Genomic DNA, 12,666 nt, shown 5'->3' on the forward strand with positions numbered 1-12,666 from the left:
TAGCCATCCTGGTCCTTTTTCCTGCTCCCCATATATCTATCCTGTTCCCCCTTACAGCCATCCTGGTCCTTGTTTTCCTGCTCCCCATAAATCCATCCTGCCTCCCCCCTATAGCCATCCTGGTCCTTTTTTCCTGCTCCCCATATATCCATCCTGCTGCCCCTTTATATCCATCCTGGTCCTTTTTTCCTGCTCTCCATATATCCATCCTGCCACCTCCCCGCACCCCCACTTATATCCATCCTGGTCCATCCTGGTCCATTTTTCCTGCCGCCCATATATCCATTCAGCTGCCCCCCCCCTTATATTATTATTACTATTTAGTTATATAGCACCATTGATTCCATGGTGCTGTACATGAGAAGGGGTTACATACAAATTACAGATATCACTTACAGTAAGTAAACTAACAATTACAGACTGATACAGAGGGGTGACAAACCTGCCCTTGCGGGCTTACATTCTACAGGATGGTGGGGGATGGAGACAATAGGTTGAGGGTTGTAGGAGCTCCGGTGTTGGTGAGACGGTAGCTTCAGTAGTGGTGAGGAGGCAGCAGGGTCAGTGCAGGCTGTAGGCTTACCTAAAGAGGTGGGTTTTCAGGCTCCGTCTGAAGGATCCGAATGTGGTTGATAGTTGGATGTGTTGGGGCAAAGAATTCCAGAGGATTGGGGATATTCTGGAGAAGTCTTGGAGGCGGTTGGGTGAGGAGCAGATAAGTATGGAGGAGAGAAGGAGGTCTTGGGAGGACCGGAGATCACGCGAGGGAAGATATCGGAAGATTAGTTCAGAGATATATGGAGGAGACAGGTTATGGATGGCTTTGTAGGTCAGTATTAGTAATTTGAACTGAATATGCTGAGGGAATGGGAACAAGTGAAGAGATTTGCAGAGGGGGAAGCGGAGGAGTAGCGAGGAGAAAGATGAATTAGTCAGGCAGCAGAGTTAAGGATGGACTGGAGAGGTGCAAGGGTGTTAGCAGGGAGGCCACAGAAAAGGATGTTGCAGTATTCAAGGCGGGAGATGATGAGGGCATGCACAAGCATTTTAGTAGGTTGACGGTTGAGGAAAGGATAGATTTTAGAGATATTTTTGAGCTGGAGGTGACAGTAGGTGGAAAGAGCTTGGATGTGTGGTTTGAAGGACATGGCAGAGGCAAGGGTTACTCCGAGGCAGCGGACTTCCGGTACGGGGGAAAGCGTGATGTCGTTAATTGCGATAGATAGGTCAGGTATGGAAGATCTATGAGATGGAGCAAAGATGATGAGCTCAGATTTGTCTACATTGAGTTTGAGGAAGCGAGAGGAGAAGAAAGAGGATATAGCTGATAGACACTCCGGGATTCTGGACAGCAAAGAGGTGATGTCTGGGCCAGAAAGGTAGATCTGAGTGTCATCAGCATAAAGGTGGTACTGGAATCCATGCGACTTTATGAGTTGTCCCAGGCCAAGTGTGTAGATTGAGAAGTGTAGGGGTCCTAGAACAGAGCCTTGGGGGACTCCAACAGAGAGAGGGTGGGATGAGGAGTTAGTGTGGGAGTGTGAGACGCTGAATGTGCGGTTGAAAAGGTATGAGGAGATCCAGGATAGGGCGAGGTCTTTGATGCCAAAGAAGGAGAGGATCTGTAGTAGGAGGCAGTGATCAACTGTGTCAAAAGCAGAGGACAGGTCTAGAAGGAGGAGTACAGAGCATTGTCCATTAGCTTTGGCTGTAAGTAGGTCATTAGTGATTTTTGTCAGGGCTGTCTCAGTTGAGTGATGGGGCAGAAACCAGATTGTAGATTATTATTATATCTATCCTGGTCCTTTTTTCCTGCTCCTCATATATCCATCCACTGCTCTCTTATATCCATCCTGGTCCTTTTTTCCTGCCACGCCCTTTATATCCATCCTGGCCCATTTTTCCTTCCCCCCATATATCCATCTTGCCACCCCCCCTTATAGCCATCCTGCTCCTGTTTTCCTGCCTCCCATATATCCATCCTGCCGCCCCCCTTATAGCCATACTGTTCCATTTTTCCTGCTCCCCATATATCCATCTTGCGGCCCCCCTTATATCCATCATGGTCCTTTTTTCCTGCTCCCCATAGCTGTATATTGTTTGTTCCGACACGGCAGCATTTCCAGCCGAGCGATCACGTGGCCCCGCTCATTAAGGTGATGAATATGCACGCCTCTGCACTCCCATAGGCGTGGAGTGAATATTCATTACCTTAATAAGCGGGGCCACGTGATCGCTCGTCAGGAAGAGCTGCTGGCACCAGAACGAGATGCATCAGGGCGCACAGGAAGGTGAGTAGCATGTTTGTTTTTTTTATTAATAGGAAACATGCATACAAGAATAGGGGAGCCATGCATAGAAGGATAGAGGATAAGTAGCCATGCATACAAGAACAGGGAGCAGGGAGCCATACATACAAGGACAGGGACCAGGAAGCCATTAATACAAGGGCAGGGACCGGGTGGCCATGCATACAAGGACAGGGACCGGGGGGCCATGCATACATAGACAGGGCATAAGGACAGGGCATAAGGAGCCATTCAAACCAGGACTGGGATGAGGGGACTGTTGTGAATTCCGTTCTCGAACTCCCTCCTGTGGTCATGAATGGTAATTCGGTGAGTTCTGTCCTTGGACTCCCGCTGGTGGCTGTGAGTGGAGCTGCTGGTTCTGAGATTCCTTCCCCAGCTGCCCTCGTTTAGGGCTAGGCTAGGATTCTCTATTTAACTCCACTCAGATCGTTACTCCATGCCAGCTGTCAATGTTCTAGTACTGGTTCAGATCTCTCCTGGATCTTTCTGAGGACCTGTCTACTCCAGCAAAAGCTAAGTTCCGGCTTGTTCATTTGTTACTTATGGTTTTTCTTGCTAAGTTCTAGTCCAGCTTGCTATCATGAAACTGCCTGGCTAGCTGGAAGCTCTGGGGGTGCAGAGTGGCACCACCGCACCGTGAGTCGGTGCGGGGGTATTTTTTGCACACTCTGCGTGGTTTTTGTAGTTTGTTGTGTTGACCGCAAAGATCCCTTTCTGAAAATTGCTGCCAGGGCACACTCATTCCACTGAGTAAGCACAGACCACTTTCTGAACTTCTGGCAATATACCTCCACTTCATCCTGAACCTGACACAAAGCCAGCAAAATTTTCTCTGCCTGATCCACAGAATTCGGTTCATCATAAAGCAATCCCAGCGCCAGAAAAAACGCATCTACATTACGCAAGGCAGGATCTCCTGGCGCCAGGGCGAATGCCCAGTCTTGAGGGTCGCCACGCAACAAAGAAATAATGATTCTCACTTGCTGAATAGGGTCACCAGAAGAGCGGGGTTTCAGAGCAAGAAACAGTTTACAATTGTTTTTGAAATTCAGAAATTTAGATCTATCCCCAGAAAACAAATCAGGAATTGGAATTCTAGGCTCCAACATAGGATTCTGAACTACATAATCTTGAATGTTTTGTACCCTTGCAGCAAGTTGATCTACACTAGAGGACAGACCTTGAATGTCCATATCCACACCTGAGTTCTGAACCACCCAGAGTTTAAGGGGAAAAGAAAGGCAAAACACACTGCAGAGAAAAAAAAATGGTCTCAGAACTTCTCTTTTCCATCTATTGAGATGCATTAACACTTTGTGGGCCAGCTGTACTCTTATGGACCTGGTGGTTAGGTGCACCAGGAATGACCTGATAGTTAAACACGGAATCGGGACGAGCTCTGGGGAAATGGGAACTCTGCTGACCGCAAACCCTACTCCTATCAACACAACTAGAAATAGCCGTGGAGCGTGCCTGACTCTGCCTAGGCGCCTCTTCACAGCCTAAGAGCTAACTACCCCTAAAGAAAGGAAACAAAGCCTCACTTGCCTCAGAGAAATTTCCCCAAAGGTAAAAGCAGCCCCCCACAAGTATTGACTGTGAGTTAAGAGGAAATCACAAACACAGGATGAAATAGGCTTTAGCAAAGAGAGGCCAGTCTAACTAAACAGATTGAGGATAGAAAAGGGATCTTTGCGGTCAACACAACAAACTACAAAAACCACGCAGAGTGTGCAAAAAATACCCCCACACCGACTCACGGTGCGGTGGTGCCACTCTGCACCCCCAGAGCTTCCAGCTAGCCAGGCAGTTTCATGATAGCAAGCTGGACTAGAACTTAGCAAGAAAAAACATAAGTAACAAATGAACAAGCCGGATCTTAGCTTTTGCTGGAGTAGACAGGTCCTCAGAAAGATCCAGGAGAGATCTGAACCAGTACTAGAACATTGACAGCTAGCATGGAGTAATGATCTGAGTGGAGTTAAATAGAGAATCCTAGCCTAGCCCTAAACGAGGGCAGCTGGGGAAGGAATCTCAGAACCAGCAGCTCCACTCACAGCCACCAGCGGGAGTCCAAGGACAGAACTCACGAATTACCATTCATGACCACAGGAGGGAGTTCGAGAACGGAATTCACAACAGGGGACATTGCATGCCCGGCTTATGCTCGAGTCAATAAGCTTACCCATTTTTTCATGGCAAAATTAGGTGCCTCAGCTCATGCTCAGGTCGGTTTATACTCGAGTATATATGGTAATTGGTGCAGAAATGGTGCAGAAAATGTAAATATGCACTAAATACTTATCGTGGGAACAAAACATGGTAAAATGTCCTAACAAAAACACAATACTTGTAAATGGTAGCAATACTGTTACACTGGTTAAAGAAGTTGGAGCTCTCAGTGTGACTCTATCTCCCAAGAGACCTCATATGTCTGTTGATGTCACTGTTCCTTATAAACATTTCTAGGATAGTTCTTCTCTTTGCACATTCAAAGAACTAAAGAATATTATTTATTGCTGTCTGAATCTGCTTCTAGATGAAGAAATCACATACATATTTAAAGGATTCTGTCTTAAAAAAAAGCTATTAAACTCCAAATAATGAGTTAATCTGCAGGTTAATAGCGTTAGAAGTAACTCATAGAAAGAGAAAGCATGTTAAATACAATATAAATAAGTCAAAGTAATATAAAACATGCTGGTATAAATATGGACTCAATAGGACAACTCGTCATCATGAAATATCTGCACAAAAAGAGAAAATGATAGTGAATAGTCCAAAATAATAAAAAAAAGTATAAAATTGTAATCATACGCAAAAAATATTACAGGATAAGTGGGGGAGGGGGACACATATATGTGCCATGACAAGCTGTGAAAAGGGGCACACAATGGGCACAATTCCCAAAATATAGATATATACATATCATACATCCTAGCATAGAACAAGATATGAAAAGGACGTGGCAACGTACAAACAGGTCTTGCAATGGTACAAATACAATACAAAATTATGTTATGCAGAGTATCCTGTCATAATACCAACATAATACAATGTAATATCATGCAGTTTATACCGTAATAGTATCAATTTAAAACACTATAATTGGATTCTAAGGTATGTATGTAGAATTAATCAATATACATCAGTATCAGCGTGCATTATATGGTCTCATAAAAAACATTATAGAGTACCTTGGCTAAAGTTCCAATTGCTTCATATTTTTATGGACTTGTGTGCAAAGGGAAATTAATATTGTATTCTAAACATTTCTTTCTTAAAGAACAGATTGTGTTGAAATACTGAAAATGTGTGGTGACCATAATAAATTCTCAGAAAGTGACACTGCAGAAAGTATATGTGAACGTCTGTCTTCTACTGATGACACAGAAGATTGTATACCACTGGATACATATCTCCGTAAGTTATTTTAGTAATTTTGTGTAAAATCTTAAGTACCTGATTTGCTTCCAAAATATATTGAAAATCCAGCTTGAAGGTATTAAATATTACTCCTGGAACAATGAGCTGTACCAATCCCTCCTGTATTTATTTTGTGGTACCTAATGTAATTTATTTCTTTTAAAGGGAATCTGTTGGCAGGTTTTTGCTACCTCATTTGAAAGCAGTGTAATGTAGGTAAAGAGACAGCTGAATCCAGCAATGTCATAGACGCCAGTATAGTTGAATGAGAAATATATAGTACACCGCACACTCTAAACGTGTATAATGCAATAGTGAAGATTTATTAAGTAACAAAACAACTATGTGATTCTTGAAATTTGAAGTGCACACTTTAACGTTTTGTTGCTGTGGACCTTAGGTTGCAATAAACTGCCCTGATTTGAGGTCTTAAATAGTGAGTCTGTGAGCGGCGTTCCCGCGCCCTGCTGCTGGAGTGTCAAACTTCAAGGATCTCTATCCTCCTCTCCTTTTTGCATAATAAAGCTATTATATGATTAAGGCTCTGGTAGAGCCGAAACATCATAATTTCCTCTGGTCGCTTTCAAATCACATAGTTGTTTTGTTACTTAATAAATCTTCACTATTGCATTATACACGTTTACAGTGTGCGGTGTACTATATATTATGTACGTGGGGCTGCCACAGCCCATTACACCAGCACCTCGCTCCCTTATTACCCTGAGTGCGCGCCAATTTTTCTGTACTTAGTATAGTTGAATGAGGCAGCGGCGCTAGTGTGGGGGGTGAGTCGGCACGCAGCGGCCCACTACTGGCACCGGCCCTTCTGGCATTTGCCAGAACTGCCCGATGGCCAGTCCGGCCCTGGCCTCAGCACTTGCTCTTCTGTGGGTGCAGGAATAGAATTGTCTCTAGTATCTGTGGTGGCAGGCAAAGTACGGTCTCTATTGTCCGTTGGTGCAGACACTGGAGTAGTAACTGCAGTTGGCACAAATGGGTAATAACCAGGGACAAAAAGTTGTGGGACCATTAGGAAGCCATCAGAAAAATTTGATTGAACCTTGGGTTCATTTACAGGTACATAAGTAGGCACAGCATCTGCTGTTGAGGTGTAGACTGGTTTGGCAGCTCCTCTTTAATGCAAATTTTCAAGCAATTGCGATGAACAACCTGTGGAATTCTTCCTGGTTTTTGTACTTCATAGACATCCGATTCAGGCTAAGGAATGGCTGTAATATTGTATGGTTTTTTTTTCCCAGAGTGGATCTAGTTTTCCTGAATGGTCAAACTTCTTCAGCCATACTTTATCTTCAACCTTTAATGTGCATGAGCTCGCAAATTGTATTATTCTTCTTCGAGCTTCTTCCATGCGACAGTCCACAATCTCTTGCGTTTCAAGCACTCTAGGCTGATGTTCAGAAACCCAATCAGTTTTTGGCAAAGGGTTCATGGAATCTGGCACCCTAGTTCATGGTCCTTCACTAGTTGACCTTGTCTTCCAAACATGAGATAGAAAAGTGAATAACTTGTAGAACAATGGGTGGTATTATTGTAGATTTCCACTAGTTCATCAAGTAATTCAGTAAAACAGTGATGAATTACATTAATTCCTAACACTTCAGCTGAAGTAACTCCTTTTCCTGCCTCGGTGACAATCACTCCCTGACTAGACAAGTTGTGGTCACCCACTTGTATGGTGGGTTCCCAATAACTGTCAGAGGCTATGAAGCAATAATCAGAGAGACAGACTGCTCGTTGTCTTTCCTAATAGTCTCTGTTTAATGGGGGGTTAGGGTGTTCTTTTATATTACAGGATCAAAGGGAAATGAGGCATTACACAATAATCTGGCAGAAATATGAGTTATACAATGGGTTGTCAAACACATACTGGGATATGAGATAAATTACATAAGAAAGTGTGGTGGTACTTTCTGCATGTCAATGTGCTCTGGTTCAAAAGTTAAAGTTCTCAAGAGAATCTGGCTGAAGAAATGTAATTTTTAGGTGATTACAGACCATATTGAAAACAACAACATGTCTGACAATTTCTGGGAATTGTAGCAACTGACCATTGGCCCAAAGAATGTCCACACGTAGACAAATGATAACATAGGCCATTCTTGCATAATACTATTTTCTTCTATTTTATTCAAAATAGAAATTAACCACTTCTTTCACATAACCCAGTTGAGAAATAGGTTGTCTATTGCTATACAGCAGACACAATTTGACCTTAGAAACAGTAGTTAATTTACTATGATCCCAATACGTCTCAAAAGCTTTCTTTTCAATGGTGGTCACCGGTGATCCAGTGTCCACTAGAGCATCCAGTGTAACACCATTAATACACACAGTTATGGACAGGCAGGTCAAGAGGAATTAGGATACCCATTGTTGTGTTCTCTCTGGAACTTCTGATTCTCCTCCTGAGGGGTGATCCTCTGCCTCGGGGGTTTCCCTTTTAACTGGGAGCATTGGGACCGGTGGTGTCGAGTCCGATGGCAATAAGAAGGCCGTCTAAGATTTAGACCAGTAAAACGATGCTCCGGTGACAATGCTCTGCTGGGGGACAAATTAAAGGATGGGAGTGTAGGCCGAACTGTCAGCTCTTTGACGGTCTGGCAGACCTGGTCAAGGGTCCTGGACGTTGCATCTACTTGTTCTTGTAGTGAAGTAGTAGTAATGGCACCTGAAGCTTGTGCTGCCTTACAAGCTGGAGTGGATAAAACATGAGACCGTGGGTTACAGTAGGGGGTCCCCCATAAGATCAATCAGTAACTGAAACACGTAAGGCTTGAGTCTTGAACTCAGAAAAAGACATTCCAGGGTTCTGAGCAGCAAGAATATGGAGTTGGCTCTCTAGTAGCTTAGAGTCCACACCCTCTATAAATCTGTCCAGAATCATATGCTCAGCCTCTGCAGGGGCTAGAGTATCCACTTGGTGCAGGTCTGTGAAAGCAGTCTGGAGGGCCAAAGCATAGTCTCTAAGAGTCTCACCTAATTTTGGTCATCTCTCAAAAAAATGAAGCCTGACCTCTATTGGTGACTGTAGCTCAAACTCCCAATTGAGTTTGTTGAGGATCTGGAGTACACTGGTCTTGTCTGTAGATGGCCAGGAACGTACTTCTTGTGCAGCTGGTCCTTCAAGTTGTCCCAGTAAAAGTGGTACCTGCTGGAGAGAGTGCTACAAACTCAATTGTCCTGGATATTTTCTCCCTAAAATCTGCAAAGGTATGCGGGTCTCCTCTGCAAACTGGCAGCTTAGAAGTCCCAATAAATATTGAGATCCCCGTGGGTATAGCTGGAACAGGTGCCACAGGCACACTAGCTGGTGGAACTGCCTGGGAAGTAACTGCTGGTAATGATGAAGCAGTGGCAACAGGTTGCTCACTTGTGTTGGAGTCATACGTGACTGCAAATAATCGATGTACTGTCTCTTTTAGAAATCACAAAATGGTGCTGCAGGTAGTTGAGAACAATATAGTCTATACAGTTGCACACTGAAGAGAGCATTTCCACTCTTAACTGGAGTGCATGTAGCTGATAAAATGGCTGAAACAAGCAGCTTCAGCTGCGTTAGAAGACAATTAAAACAATCTTTTACCAGTTTTGGCCACCGAGAAATTCTGCAGGCTGATGCCACGCTGAGATGGGGGACAAAAATGGAGGCACTTCCTGTGCATCCAGCTGCTCTTTTTCCCACCACGCTTTCGTGGGCTATTTCTTTTTGGCGCGAACCAGCCGGTCCTGACCAGTTTTAGTAATAATGCAGATGTTTTTGCAAACGGCTGCTACGTGTCTTCACTCATCAGTCATAATACACAGTTCAATCCAGCAAGTAAAAATAGCAATCAAAGCAACAAAAGCAGCAGTTTCAACTCCACAAAGATCATGAATTAAATCTTTAGGCGCACAATGCGATTCTGTTTGTGACACCAAGCGAGGTTACAGTGCCCAGGGGGCAACTAGAAGTTATATGTGCCAAGTCCTGCTAATAATGAAGAAATTAGGAATGTCACAGGGTGCGTTGTGGCGTTCTAACCCTGTGTCCCTCACACTGAGCCCTTACAGCCTCTTAGTGTGTGTGTGTGTGTGCAGTTTCAAGGATGAATGCTGACAAGGGTATTAGCATAATCAAAAGGGAGTCTTTACTGTATTCACTTCAAAATACAAAGTCCATAGTGAAGGTATCACAGTCTCTCATACAAGCTTGAAATTTTAGGTAGCAAGAGAGATGGTCACCATGAAGTTTAAGATGGAATCTTCCCAGTTAATGGCTTAAATAAAGTGATCGGCGGACTGCCGATTGTATACCAGGTAACTATCTTAATTCAGTCCTTCAGTTATATTACTACCGAGGATGGGGCTACACAGTTTGGTTCTGTTTGATACTGTTCCCTGTCGCAGGGCATGCAATAGAAGATGCAGTAGAACATGAGGCACTCACGCTCGCAGAACCATTAAAGGCGTGGAGTGTAGCAGAAGCGCCCTTGTATAGCTCTATCTCTTCTGTCTATGAAGTTTAAAATGTAACCTCTTTCTGACATTAGACATACTATCCCGTCGAGGTGACCCGGGCCCGTATGACCATCGACGGGATAGTACGTCATATGCGATCAGCAGTGTTCACGGGGGGAGCGCGGCCGATCGCAGCCAGGTGTCAGTTGATTATCACAGCTGACATCCGGCACTACACTGTGTTCCAAATTATTATGCACATAGAGTTTAGGAGTGATAAGGTTAGAATTTTTTTGTTTGTCATTTAAACTCATTGATGGTGATGTGTGTCAGGGCTCTTTATATCACTGAAAGCAATTGCAGATACCTGTGCAAATTAGTTTGGCAGGTGTGTCCAAATAAAGGCAAGACTACTTAAGAAGGCTGTTCCACATTATTAAGCAGCCTACATTTTTTGTCAAAATGTGAAAGAAAAAGGATGTGTCGGCTGCTGAGAAGCAACAAATTGTGGAGTATTTAGGACAAGGCATGACTACAATCAACATTGCCAATACACTTCATCGTGATCACCACACAATCAAGAAGTATGTAGCTGATTCCCAGCACACACGTGTGCGTGCTGATAAGGAAAAATTGAGGACTCTTTCCAACAGGCAATTGCGTAAGGTTAAAAGAGCAGCTGCAAAAATGCCTTGTCATAGCAGCAGACAAGTTTTTGAAGCTGCTGGTGCCTCCAACGTCCCCAGAACAACAAGATGCAGGGTCCTTCAGAGGTTTGCAGCTGTGCGTAAGCCATCCTGTTGACCACCTCTATCCACTGCAACAAGCAGAAACGGCTCCAGTGGGCCAAACGATACATGAAGACTGACTTCCAAACTGTTTTGTTCACCGATGAGTGCCGTCCAACGCTCGATGGTCCAGATGGATGGAGTGAAGGATGGACACCCCATGAAAACACGGCTAAAGGCCCCGTCTTACATAGCGAGATCGCTAGCGAGATCGCTGCTGAGTCACAAGTTTTGTGACGCAACAGCGACCTCAGTAGCGAGCTCGCTATGTGTGACACGTACCAGCGATCAGGCCCCTGCTGCGAGATCGCTGGTCGTGTCAGAATGGCCTGGACCTTTTTTTGGTCGTTGAGGTCCCGCTGACATCGCTGAATCGGTGTGTGTGACACCGATCCAGCGATGTCTTCACTGGTAACCAGGGTAAACATCGGGTTACTAAGCGCAGGGCCGTGCTTAGTAACCCGATGTTTACCGTGGTTACCAGCGTAAATGTAAAAAAAAACAAACAGTACATACTCACCATCTGTTGCCCGTCAGGTCCCTTGGCGTCTGCTTCCTGCTCTGACTGAGCCGCCGTAAAGTGAGAGCAGATCACAGCAGTGACGTCACCGCTGCGCTCTGCTCTCACTGTACGGCGTCTCAGTCAGAGCAGGAAGCAGACGGCAAGGGACCTGACGGACATCAGAAGGCGAGTATGTACTGTTTGGTTTTTTTACATTTACGCTGGTAACCAGGGTAAACATCGGGTTACTAAGCGCGGCCCTGCGCTTAGTAACCCAATGTTTACCCTGGTTACCCGGGTGCTGCAGGGGGACTTCGGCATCGTTGAAGACAGTTTCAACGATGCCGAAGTCGTTCCCCTGATCGTTGGTAGCTGGAGAGAGCTGTCTGTGTGACAGCTCCCCAGCGATCACACAGCGACCACACAGCGACGCTGCAGCGATCAGCATCGTTGTCTGTATCGCTGCAGCGTCGCTGTGTGAGACGGGGCCTTAAGGCGCCAACAAAGAGTATGTAGAGTAATGTTTTGGGCTGGAATCATGGGGAGAGAGATTGTCGGCCCCTTTATGATCCCTGAAGGGGTAAAGATGAACTCCATAATCTATGTGGAGTTTCTAAAACAACACTTCCTGCCATGGTTCAAGAGGAAGAACGCTGCTTTCCGCAGCAAGATCATTTTCATGCATGATAATGCACCGTCTCATGCTGCAAAAAACGCATCTGCATCTCTGGCTGCTATGGGCATAAAAGAGGACAAACTTATGGTGTGGCCACCATCTTCCCCTGACCTAAACCCCATTGAGAACCTCTGGAGCATCATCAAAAGGAGTGTCTATGATGGCGGGTGGCAGTTCACATCTAAGCAACATCTCTGGGAGGGTATTCTGTCCACATGCAAAACAATTGAAGCAGAAACCATCCAAAAACTGACAAATTCAATGGACGAGAGAGTTCAGAAGCTTCTTTCGAACAAGGGGTCCTACGTGCAAATGTAACATCACCTAGAATATAGTTTTCACTTGAAAACTGTTTGATTTCATTTTGTAATAGGCTGATAATGCTTATAACTTCACAATTGACAATTTTTTTGTTCAAAATAAAAAAAAAGGTTGAAAACTCTGCTGTGCATAATAATTTGGAACATGCATTTTGAGTGTTTATTTTTTTTAAAAAGATACTGT

The 12,666-nt window shown here is 44.5% G+C and overlaps 1 protein-coding gene across 6 annotated transcripts in view; it reads left to right on the forward strand.

Moving 5' to 3' along the window:
* RECK (reversion inducing cysteine rich protein with kazal motifs) overlaps positions 1-12,666 on the forward strand; it is a 1,181,658-nt gene that overhangs the window by 791,776 nt on the left and 377,216 nt on the right. For all 6 annotated transcript variants that reach the window (XM_077269439.1, XM_077269433.1, XM_077269437.1 and 3 more), the window contains one exon: positions 5,599-5,735. In XM_077269439.1, coding sequence (XP_077125554.1) covers positions 5,599-5,735 — 137 coding nt within the window. The remainder of the gene's footprint in view (positions 1-5,598; positions 5,736-12,666) is intronic.

Source organism: Ranitomeya variabilis, chromosome 6 (genome assembly GCF_051348905.1).
Source record: "Ranitomeya variabilis isolate aRanVar5 chromosome 6, aRanVar5.hap1, whole genome shotgun sequence".
Classification (NCBI taxonomy): domain Eukaryota; kingdom Metazoa; phylum Chordata; class Amphibia; order Anura; family Dendrobatidae; genus Ranitomeya; species Ranitomeya variabilis.